The 13,163-nt window shown below is 33.8% G+C and overlaps 1 protein-coding gene across 2 annotated transcripts in view; it reads right to left on the bottom strand.

Moving 5' to 3' along the window:
• Window positions 1–235: 235 nt before the first annotated feature.
• PTEN (phosphatase and tensin homolog) overlaps window positions 236–13,163 on the bottom strand; it is a 110,542-nt gene continuing 97,614 nt past the window's right edge. For both annotated transcript variants that reach the window (XM_025396252.1, XM_025396254.1), the window contains exons 8-9: window positions 11,158–11,382; window positions 236–6,849 (exon numbers count right to left, since the gene is read on the bottom strand). In XM_025396252.1, coding sequence (XP_025252037.1) covers window positions 6,664–6,849; window positions 11,158–11,382 — 411 coding nt within the window. In that variant the 3' untranslated portion in view covers window positions 236–6,663. The remainder of the gene's footprint in view (window positions 6,850–11,157; window positions 11,383–13,163) is intronic.

Here is a 13,163-nt window from a genome sequence, read left to right as displayed (position 1 = left end):
ATGGAAATTTTGGGGAGCATAATGTTTGATAACCATTTTTACATGCACCTCACTTTCCACAGCATGTATCACAATTTATAATTATTAATGTAAATTCTGTTTCCTCTACTGGGGTGTAAACTCTTCAAGGGCAGGGATAGAGTGTGTCTATTTTGATCACTAACGTATTCCAAACCCGTATGTACAGCAGGGACTTGATATTTGTTGGATGAATAAAAAGTTTAAAACCAAATAGTCAAAATAATTAACCTTTTTAATTTTTTAAAGGAAAAATACTCTCCATAGGAAGGCATTTCTATTTTTTGTCCATCAGTAACCAAATGGAACTTGATATAAACACTTCCAGTATGCCAACTTTGGTTTAATGCACAACTTTGAAAATAACTCATTAAAGCACACATCAAGATGCTACTAACAAATCATTAATACCCAAGATTCATTACTGTATGTCAAAGGTCATCCAGGATTAACATTTTCATTACAATGAACTGTGAAATTCCAATGAAAAATGTTTGCCTGAATTAAATTATTTAATCTCTCAAATTGGAAATCTAGCACTCTTGAAAATCAAATTCTCTCTCACACACACACACACACACACACACACACTCTTACAAACTGCACATTAGGACATGAGGGCAATTTAATGGAAAAAGAAAATAGAAACTGAAAGGGAATTTGTAAAATGTAGGATATCATTTGGACAACTGGATAGAGTAGGCAGAAAATCCTAAAGCTGTACATAAAAAAATAGCCAATAAATGATAGGCTACAGAAAACCACACTTAAACATTTGATGAATTTCACTGCAGTAAACAGACTTGGTAAACTGAAACAGTAGAACCATGACTACAAGCCTTGCTCCATTCCACACAAATAAAATCTCTAACCATTATAAGGACAGATGAGAATCCACATGCAACAGAGGAAATATAAATTATTTTTAATTTAAAAAAATAAAAAATATAAATTCTTGTTAAACACTTGATTTAAAAATATGCAGTTTTATTTTTAAATGTAGTTATGCTCAAAGATGGCAGTTTACTTATATGTAAAAATGTTTTAAAAATATCAATATATTGGTTTATAAGTTATATACTGCCCTCAAGTAAATATTTTTCACTAAAATTCTCAAATAACTGTCAAAAAGAGTTGCATGTTTTTATAAGCCCACTATAATTACTAAACACGGCACTTTTCAGAGCTAAAGGTGAACCATTAATGAAACATTTTTTGATGTGATAAAAGTCACATGAGCATTTAAAGATAATTGATAAGCCAACAGTAGCCTTTTTTTGGCAGATGTTAAATTAATTTGCTGTAAATTGAGCAACTGTTTGGGAACTATAAAAACTGAAAAGTTCAAACTATAAGGAAGTAGAAAGGTGATGGTTTACTAATACAGTGTTTCACACATTCTATTTAACACATAATTCCAAATGCAAATGTTTAAGATGATTTTTGAAGAGAAACATCTACAATGTTAAGCTTGTCTATGCTAAACAAATGTAACTTTAATTTACATGTATCATCCAAATGTCAACAATATTTAGACATTCATGATTAACCCACTGAATTCGAAAAGATTCTCAATAACTACATGTAATCTGCATCTGTGGCATTAGAAAGTAATCAAATCACTGTCCGTTTTCTGATGCAATGGAACATCCTACAAATTCATGACAGATATACTAAGCTAAAAGGCTTTGAGATCAGGTACGGTATAAATTTCATTTTTAAAAAACATACACGAATATACAGAAAAAAACATGATTGTATAGTCACTAACATACTAATAATGGCTATGTCTCCAGGTGGTAGGATTACGAGTGACTACTTATGGTTGTTTTGATGGGGAAGTAGTCTCAAAATATCTAGCTTAAGAACCAGAGTACTACCACCAAAGCAAACTATTTTGTCCTTTCCTGTCTTCACATTACAAACTTTTTAAAGCTACCAACCAATATGAATTTCTCTGACTGGCTACCCATGTTCTGATACACATATTAGAAGGAAGATCTTTTGGAAGATGGAAAAATAGCAAGATTATGGTCATAAAAGAATAATTTGCTCTCAAAAATAAGCAACAATCATTAGGCTTTCTATAGCCACATATAATTAATTCTATAAGAAAGTTGGTTCCAACATTTCATCTTTAAAAGATTTTTTCCATTTTCCTGTTTCCTGGTTTTCAGGTACTGTCCCCTTACAACAGTTTGGGCTAAATATTCCTGTTTCCATTCACAAACATTTCTTTCTGCACTAGCAACAGCACTAATCAATAGCTACACTTAAGCCATTTAAAACTAAGCTTTAGATGTGTGTCTAATTATCTGGCAAAAATAAAAGAAACAAAAGAGTTTTATGTTAGCAGCAAATTAACTAGATTTAAGGGTCTTGATTTTTTTCATAAGCCTTTGGAAGCCTGCATATTAAACACTGGTGAGTTTTAAATTCTCAATGGAAATGGTGATGGCATTTACTGAACCAAGCCAGCTCATATTACAACATACTAAGGACATGATATAAAAACAAAACTAGCACATTTCTATTTTTCAAACATCACCAAAATATCTTCTTATAAATTAGAATACTTTTAGACTCCAGTATAGTTTTCAGCCATACGTATACCTAAGATACCTAAAAATAAAATGTGTACACATACACTTCATATTTTACATTATTGCACATTTTTCATTTACTTTTTAAAAAATTACATGGAGAAAATGTAAACTTGAAATAAGTCCCACTGTAACATTGTCTACTTTATTTTTTAAACACTTGTACAAACTACACTTTCTTATTACCTTACTATGCTTTGTTGAAAGGATATGCTTTAGTCTTCAAGCTTTTAAGAATATTAGAAACAACATGATTAAATTCAAGTACAAAAAGTCCTTTAGAATATTCCAAAATATCAATTTTTATATGGCACAAGTCATGATGAGTAGATGAAGCTTTCCATATGCTGATGGCAGAGTACAGAATAATAGAGAAAAGCCACAAAATTGAAATCTAAAGTATCAAATCCATTCTGGGGAATTATCTTCAAACATCTGGCCTAATAAAAATATGCACAATTTTCCAAGAATCTTGAACTTTTTCAGGACTAGAATGCTATTTAATGTGTTTATACAATTTATGAAATGATGACTAAAGCCCTAAAAATAAGTGTTTTTCTTAATTAAACATGAGTAGACAGATACTCTACTCCCAGGTCATTTTTTTTTTTTTTTTTTAACAGTAGGCTTTGAAGGACAGCAGGAAAAAAAAAAAACTGAAAGCTTTTTATTCACATTTGGCTGCCCATTAATTAAAACTTCAATGGATTTAAGCAATTTGAATTATAAACTCTCATTTAATAAAACACCCACACAATGACAAGAATGAGACTTTAATCAGTTTTAAGTGGAGTTTATAACACTAAGAGATAAAGGGTTGTTAACAAACACAATAACAAATGGACATCTGATTGGGATGAGGCATTATCCTGTACACATCATATTGGTATTTTTGTGTATCCTCAGTGCATAGCATTTACACACAGAGCCACTGCTGCACAGCACAAGAGTATCTGAAGAGGCTGAATTGAGTAAGGCTGTTTAACAGACTGAAATTTTTTAGTATATATATTCTATAGGAAAACAGGTTGAACTTTTGAACTGGCAGGTAGAAGGCAACTCTGCCAAACACTACAGTTAAAGCCCCCACTTTAGTGCACAGTTCCACCCCTTCCATCTGCATGCATGACACATTAACAGTATTTAAAGGTAAACGAGGCACTTTGTGGCAACCACAGCCATCGTTATGAACATATTGCACAAAATTTCTATAACTAAACATTAAACTTGTACCCTACTTTTATTTTTTAAAGCTGAAACATTTGATGCTGCCGGTAAACTCCACTTAAGTTTATAACCTGTGCCACAGCAAAGAATGGTGACGCTATTTATTCAACTACCCTTTTAAAAGTATGGCAAACATGTTCAAGAGGAGCTACAAAGGACTTGGGATGGTACAGGGCCCAATTGTAAGCTTTCTTAAAAGTGATGCCTTCAAGTAACTTCAGACATGTAAGCTGCTGCACATCCAAAAAGTCTAAGAAAACATTCCAGAAACTCAGAGATTACCTACAGAATGCATTTCAGGCTAATTATGAATACTGCCATAAATAAAGGTTTAATTAGGACTCGAAAACCTTTCAGTCATAGCAATTCTTGTCAAATTCTATGGGGATGGTAACTGAAATAAAGTAAGGAGAGTATGTATAATATATATTTATATATATAATATATATAATGCCATTTTTCCATTTCCAATGACTACACCATAAAATGTAAGCAAGGCTTCTCAAAAACATTGAAACATTCAAAATCAAAACCCTCATTCAGACCTTCACATTCCAAAGGAAAAATAATAACAGTGCAAAAGCCCATTATAATGTCATTATTTATGACCTGGCCCTCCATGTTACATATTGGAACAATAAATGTTTTAATATGCGGTGCCCAAAATTGTAACAAAGAATAATATTTATAACTATCTTCAAAACATGAAGTTGATTTTCATTTTAGCTAACAATTTTCAGCTTTTATGAAAGACAAGGTAGCATATAAATTTCAATGGTGAAGTGTTAGGAATAGTTGTCTCTAACTTTACCAATTTAACTTAGGAGTAATCAATCAATACTCATTGATGTTTAAATATAAATGTGTAAATCTTAAGAGCTTTGTTAAAAATTTAAAAATTGTTGAATGAAACTGACAAGGTATGGAAAACATGTCAACATTATTTACTAAGAATATTTTAGATGAAGTTCTGCCTAATCTATTTGCCATCAAACTCTATGAATGCTGCTCTAGTAGGTCCTATTCAATCTGTATTTGTAAATTAACTAGGTCAGACCACAGCTAGTGAACAATTTCAGCACCAATAAGTTATTGAAAATGGAATTTTATACCATTAAGAAATATAATGGCTGGATATTCAATCGTCAAGGTGAAGGTATAATTTGAAGACACCAAATTTCTGGAAAAAAAAATCCTTTTTTGATAGTATCTTCACATTAGCTTTACAATAGTAGTTGTACTCCCCTTAAAATCGTATGCAGTCTGGGCATATCAAATATATGATGAAATTTTTTTAAGAAGTGAAATTGAAGCCCTAGTCCCAACTCGGGGTAGCACTATGAAGAAATGATTCAACACTGCACATTTAAAAAAAAACAAAAAAACCCAAAAACACCCCCTATTCTTTCAATAGCAAATCAATAAAGCACATGTAGGACAATTTCTACTGAAAAATCAAATGTCCTTTTTTTTTTTGTGCAGCGTTGAAAGTTTACTGCAACTCTAATTTCCTTTTTAACACAAATGTCCTTTTTTATATAAACATTATATGTATTCAGTATTCAAGTAAAATTCCCTAACAGTTAATGATATTTAAAAAATGTGCAAAACTGCAAAACTCATTGTAATAGAATGTGTAAGGTCAAAATGGTGGAACAGCTGACAGCTATTGAATAAGTGCATCATAAATCTTCAAAGAAAAAAAACGCTTACTGTAGAATTTCAAATTGAAAATTTCTGTGCAGCATTACAAAATATTTTATATTTAATGAGAAAAAAGAAGCTTGCAGGCAGCACATGAAGCATCCACAGCAGGTATATGATTGAAAACTAATAAAATAAGTGTAAGTTGTTGACTGATGTAGGTACTAATAGCATCTGACTTTTAGCACTGGCCTTGATTACACAGGAGATGGAGAAGTCGTTACAATTGAGAAAACATATTTAATAAATCATTGTCAATTTTTATAATGTTTCAAGCCCATTCTTTGTTGATAGCCTCCACATTTATATGGTTAAGTCATTGTTGCTGTGTTTCTTATCTATGACATTATTTTATATCCCTTCATTTGTGGATCTTAAGATGTTGCAGAAGGTTCATTCCTGTACCCCAATACAGATTCACTTCCTTTAGCTGCCTTTTCTAGCACCAATATGCTTTAAAAAAAAATGCGCAAACAACAAGCAGTGACAGCGGCCAATTCCTCGAATGTCCAGATTAATAACTGTAGCATGCTAAAGAAAGGTGTGTGTAAATAGCTGGAGATGGTATATGGTCCAGAGTCCAGCATAAAATGTATTTCCTTTCTGAGCATTCCCTCCATTCCCCTAACCCGAATACATGCATTAGAATGTAGCAAAACCCTTTGGAAACTTCTCTTAGCCAACTGCAAACTTATCTGTTGCCACAAGTGCAAAGGGGTAGGATGTGAACCAGTATTTAGCCACTTCAGTTGGTGACAGAACACAAAAGGAAAAAATTCCTACGTATACACATCAGTCTGTCTCCACTTTTTATAAAACTGGAATAAAATTGGAAAGTGCCATCTTTATTAATCCTAATTGAATTTTAAATGTCCTTTTGACACAAAAAGGTATATACATGACACAGCTACACAACCTTTTTTCAACTGGACAACAAGTGTCAAAACCCTGTGGATGTATAGGGTAAAACAAGATTGGTCAGGAAAAGAGAATTGTTCCTATAACTGGTAATCTGACACAATGTCCTATTGCCATTAAAAAAAAAAAGGTCCATTTTCAGTTTATTCAAGTTTGTTTTCATGGTATTTTATCCCTCTTGATAAAAAAAAATTCAGACTTTTGTAATTTGTGTATGCTGATCTTCATCAAAAGGTTCATTCTCTGGATCAGAGTCAGTGGTGTCAGAATATCTATAATGATCAGGTTCATTGTCACTAACATCTGGTGTTACAGAAGTTGAACTGCTAGCCTCTGGATTTGACGGCTCCTCTACTGTTTTTGTGAAGTACAGCTTCACCTAGAGAAAGAAAATTTAAAATGAAAACCCACAAATATGACTCATCTTAAACTATTTAGTGAAATATATTTTAACAGATTAATTTTTTTATTCCATTTTGCAGATTACAGCACTATAACAAACATGATCTTGAAGAGGTCTTTTAAATGACCCTCTTCTTATTAAGATGTTCAACATTTTCTTTCTTGCTAGGTACTGAACAGATAAACTATCAGGATGCTAATACAATTTATTTATTTTTATTTCTGGAGACAGTCTTGCTCTGTTGCCAGGCTGGAGTGCAGTGGCATGATCTCAGCTCACTGCAACCTCTGCCTCCCAGGTTCAAGCAATTCTCATGCCTTAGCATCCCGAACAGCTGGGCTACAGGTGCACACCACCACACCCAGCTAATTTTTTGTATTGTAGTAGAAATGGGGTTTCATCATGTTGTCCAGGCTGATCTCAAACTCCTGAGCTCAGGCAATCTACCTACCTCAGCCTCCCAAAGTGCTGGGATTACAGGTGTGAGCCACCACGCCCAACCTCAATTTTATTTTTTAATATAAGTTGCAAACATTAACTAAACAATTCTATAAAACAAATGCAGATTGAAAGTCATCAATAGTTTACATAATATAGCCTTTGCATTATAAAATTCAATTCACAAATGACTGAGTTCAAAAAGAATGTTTCTCTTACTACCTATGAGAAAAATCAATGTATTTCTTTCTGTTTTTTTTTTTTTTTTTGAGACAGGGTCTTGCTCTGTCACCCAGACTAGGGTGCAGTGGCATCTTCACAGCTCACTGCAGGCTCAAACTCCCAGGATCAAGTGATCCTCCCACCTCAGCCTCCCAAGTAGCTGGGACTACAGGTGCATGCCACCACACCTAGCTAGCTTTTATATTTTTTGTAGAGACAGGATTTCACCATGTTGCCCAGGCTGGTCTCAAACTCCTTAGTTCAGGTGATCTGCCCACCTTGGCCTCCCAAAGGTTGGGATTTTAGGCGTTAGCCACTGTGCCTGGCTTCAATGTAGTTTTTGATATAAACAACACTACACAGACACAAACTACTGATCAACATTGATACTGGGATTTATTAGCCCTAAAAACTTTACCTAAAGGGAGGAAGGAGAGAGATATTAACATAATACAGTGGTCTAAACAGAGAGCCAAGGGCCTTTACATGCCTAGTGAAAATAACTGTCAAAACAACCCTACATGTTAGGTATTTCCATTTCCAAGGGGAGGTAGCTACCGCCCACAAAGGTTAGGGAACTTGTTAAAGGCTACATAACTATTAACAGTAGGTAGTGGATGTGAGATTTAAATCAGATCTGACTTCAAATCCCTTCTTCATTATATTATATTGACAGCCCCTCCCCTATTATCTAAGAGTCATTATCAATTCTTCTCTTACAACCAACATCCACTGCATCAGTAAACTCTTTAAGTTAATCTGACAGCTTCTTGTTACCCTTCACTGCCACTATTCTACGCAGTGAGGGGCAACAAGAAGCAAACATCATCTCTCACCTTTACTAAACTATTCAAATGCCTTTTTTTTTTTTGAGACGGACTCTCGCTCTGTCGCCCAGGCTGGAGTGCAGTGGTGCGATCTCGGCTCACTGCAAGCTCCACCTCCCAGGTTCACGCCATTCTCCTGCCTCAGCCTCCCGAGTAGCTGGGACTACAGGTGCCCGCCACCATGCCTGGCTAATTTTTTGTATTTTTAGTAGAGATGGGGTTTCACCGTGTTAGCCAGGATGGTCAAGTGCCTCTTAACCAATCTCCCAGCTTCCATTATTATCCCTTCTCCCTACTTGCCTCACTCGTCTATGTTTTGAAAGCATTAACACAGGGAATATTAAACACAAAATTCAGATTATATCCTTCCTATGCTGAACACATACTAGTATCTTTACACTTGGACTGGTTTTCTCGTCCACTCTGTTTTAGTCAAAATGATGTATCCACTCTTCAAATATACCAAGCTCATTCTTGTCTAAGGGCTTCTGCATCTCTACTCTTCCCTCTTTTCCCAGATATCTGTATAACTCACTCATGATTTAGGCCTCTGCTTAAATGTTATTTGCTTGGTTGGGCCTTCTCTAATCATCCTAGCTAAAAAACAAAAAACACACAAACCAAGATTACTCTCTATCCTGTCTCTATTTTTTATAGCACTTACCACTATATGACATTGTATTTGTTTACTAATAACGGAGAGTTTTTATTTGTAGTCACAAATATAAAACGTCTTGCAATATTGAAACAGAAAACAATAAAACTAAAGGGAAAAAGACATTTTAAAAGTTAATGGTTGAGCAAAATGCAGATTTAGAGAAAAGAAAGGAAACCTGTGGATTCTAAAGAGAATGTCTAGCCCGGAGGACATGATGTCAAGTAAAATAAGTCAGGTACAGAAAGATAAATACTGTATGTTTTCACTCATATATGGGAGCTAAAAAAGTTGAGCTCATAGGAGTGTGGTTATTAGAGGCTGGGAAAGTGAGGGGTAGGGGAGGATAGGCAGATGTTGGTTAAAAGAAAAAATTACAGACAGGAGGAATAAATTATAGCATTCTATAGAACTGTTAACTAGTCAACAATAATTTACCGTATATTTTCAAATAGCTAGAAGATAGAAGTTTAAATGTTCCCAACACAAATAAATGACAAATGTTTAAGGTGATTCATATGCTCTTATCCTGATTTGATCATCACACACTGCATACATGAAAATATCACTCTGTATCCCATAAATATGTACAATTATTATGTATTAAAATTTTTTAAAAAGGGAAATTTCTAAACACTTAAAAAAATTTAAGAGCTAAAGGCATTTAACGTTAGATCTATTTTCACTTAAAACATGTAGGGGCCCCTTTACTTTTTTTTAAGTATTACTATTACTACCAATATACAAACATATATATATCTTTCTTTCTTTCTTTTCTTTTTTATTAAGAGAGAGTCTTGCTGTGTCGCTGAAGTGCACGTGCACTGGTGTGATCTCGGCTCACTGCAACCTCCACCTCCCAGGCTCAAGCAATTCTTGTGCCTCAGCCTCCCAAGTGCTGGGATTACAGGTGTGTGACACCACGCCCAGCTAATTTTTGTATTTTTAGTGCAGACAGGGTTTTGCCATATTGGCCTGGCTGGTCTTAAACTCCTAGCCTCAAGTGCTCTGCCTGCCTTAGCCTCCCAAAGTGCTGGGATTACAGGTGAAGTATTACTAGCAATATTCTTAAAAACTCAGAAGCTACAGTTAGATTTGTTACATGTTATAAAAATTGAATGACAAATTAAGAGAGAGTAAAAAAGAGAAAGAAAAGAGTGTGGTGAATGAACAGGGGAAAATCAGGTAGAACAAGAAATAGGAAAGGGGAAGAAAAAAATGGCAAACCATTTGGGAATGTTTACAAATCAGATTTTTTAAATCTGAACAATTATTGTCTATAAGTAGATATATATACCTATGTATAAATACATATATCATATATACACAAAAATGAAACAAACCAAATAATTGTAAGACACAATATAAGGAAATAGGATTTTTAAAAAAAAGAGTAACAGGAGGACAATCAGAGACCTTCAGAGAATATGAGATTGAAGCTAAGGCTGGAAATACGAAGATAGCTATGAGAAGGTCGGGGGAAAAGGCTGAGATGAAAAGGTACCGGGAGAAGGAAAAGAACTGGAACGACTAGAGGCAGAAGCTTAGCATTTTGAAGAACTGAAGAGAGACCAGTATGACTGAATCTCAAGAAGCAAAGAGAGAAGGTGATTAGTGCTGATGTAGGAGGTAGGCCTGTGCTAAATTATGATGGTCCTTGTAGATCATGGTAAAAAAAAAAAACACAAGGTCTTTATAAAGTGTAAACAGAAGTGACACAATCAAGTCTATTTTTAAGATCACTCTGAGGGGTTGAGAATAAATTGGAAGGGAGACAGGAGTGTAAGCAGTAAAAACATTCCATATCAATCATTCCCAAATGACTGAGTTCCCATCCATTTCTTTCCTCTCCCATTCCTACTTCATATCCCAGTCATTTAGCCCCATCCCGCACCTTTGCACCAGATTTTACCAAACAACAACAAAGAATTGGGAAAAGGAAAATTGCAGCTTTTTTGACTCTGTGTACATTGGGTATTTTATTAGAAACTTTCATGTTACTGCTATGTAAACACAGCTTCTAAATAATACATAATTTAAAAACTTGTCAAGCAAGTTCTTCATCAGCTGTACTCCTAGAATTAAACACACATCACACACATACAAGTCACCAACCCCCACAAAATGTTTAATTTAACTGACCTTAAAATTTGGAGAAAAGTATCGGTTGGCTTTGTCTTTATTTGCTTTGTCAAGATCATTTTTTGTTAAAGTAAGTACTAGATATTCCTTGTCATTATCTGCACGCTCTATACTGCAAATGCTATCAATTTCTTGATCACATAGACTTCCATTTTCTACTTTTTCTGAGGTTTCCTCTGGTCCTGGTATGAAGAATGTATTTACCCAAAAGTGAAACATTTTGTCCTACAAAAAAAAAAAAAAAAAAAAAAGAAAGAAAAAGAAATGAAATGACATATTTTAATTAATGATGTTTTATTTTTTTAAAAAAGAAAATATGTCACCTGTGTTAAACATTTGCCAAAATGTCAACAAAATAAACTATCATTTGATATTTTGAATAAAGGTAAACACAAAGACTATTATAAGGCAATCTGAGTTATCTGTTGCATTTTCATTCACATGATTTTTCGGCACTCAGATTTTAAACCAAAAATACAATCTCACAAGATCTAAGATAAATTACTTTTGTCTTAAATTTTTAAGTAAAAAAACCTCTTTTCTAGTCTAATACTAGCTTTAAATATGTTTTTAGTTTATGTGTACATACATATAAAAACAAAATTCAGATATGGACTTAATTTCTTCTACTTTTCAAATGAGCTACCTATTCCAAGATTTACTTTAACAAAAGTTCTTAGAAGGAGAGTGCAACTTCCCTGATGACACACCACAAATACATGTTTACTTCTACAGCAATACAAACATGAGAAGCTCTACTTTCTTACATGACAATATAATGCTTGAATACTTTCAGAATAAATATGAGGGGATAGGGAAGAGTACTACTGATTTCTGTTATAAAATGCTTGTTCTTAAAAAAATCACTTCTAATAAGATAATACTTTCTTAATAAAAAACCACAACAGAAGTTCATCACTTTAAACCTCTATTGACCAACACAGAAATCTGGCCTGCATAAATAATTTGGCAATTAATGATGTACAGCCTTGTGTCATCTTATTGGTACCTTAAAATGCCATTTAAATCTTTTATTCTAATTTATCTTAAAAGTTTTTTTCCCCTAGAAAATAAGATCTTTAAGGATATTATGTCTTAAATTTTATTGCATCTTTTAGCAGTACCTGACAAAGTAACTTTGTTTACAAGTCTTTAAATTTTTTTTTGCTTATTTCAATTATTTCAGCCAGTAACTGTATTTTACTTAGAATTAGAAGAAAATAAGCTAATAATATTTAAATAACAAAAAGGTGAATTCCATATATATATATGGATTATACTAAAACTTTTTGTCTGTTTTAATCACAGCATATTCTTAAATAAGGCAGGGAAAATCAATAAAATGGAAATTTGTGTAGTCAAGGATAAACAAGTAAATCATAAGTAATTAACCTTCAATTTTGCATATGTTAAAGTACAGATGAAGGGAAATAAGAATTAGTAAATTCCTAAAGGTATGCAGAGATGATGATGTAGGTGCCTATTTTTGAAAGCAAAATAAAAATTACTAGTTATCTTAATTTTAAAACAGTTGTTAATACTTCCTGGATTATCAAAAAATAATTTTTCAAAGTTATTGAGATATATTTAACTTTTACTTGTACAGATGATAGGAAATGGGTTTCTGGTTTAAAAAAAGATGTTCAGTACATTTTGATTTTTTTTTTCCAGCTACTTGGATTCTGGATAAAGGAAATTATATTTCTTCTGATATGTCAAAGCAGCATTTAAAATTGTGCAGTAAATGAAACTTCCTCTTATTTTCTTTCAAAAGAAAAGCTAGGCTGGGCGCGGTGGCTCAAGCCTGTAATCCCAGCACTTTGGGAGGCTGAGACGGGCGGATCACGAGGTCAGGAGATCGAGACCATCCTGGCTAACGCGGTGAAACCCCGTCTCTACTAAAAAATACAAAAAACTAGCCGGGCGAGGTGGCGGGCGCCTGTAGTCCCAGCTACTCGGGAGGCTGAGGCAGGAGAATGGCGTAAACCCGGGAGGCGGAGCTTGCA

This window comes from Theropithecus gelada, chromosome 9 (assembly GCF_003255815.1).
Source record: "Theropithecus gelada isolate Dixy chromosome 9, Tgel_1.0, whole genome shotgun sequence".
NCBI classification, from domain to species: domain Eukaryota; kingdom Metazoa; phylum Chordata; class Mammalia; order Primates; family Cercopithecidae; genus Theropithecus; species Theropithecus gelada.
Note: the sequence above shows the minus strand (reverse complement) of the source record. Positions and strands in the feature narration are given on the sequence as shown.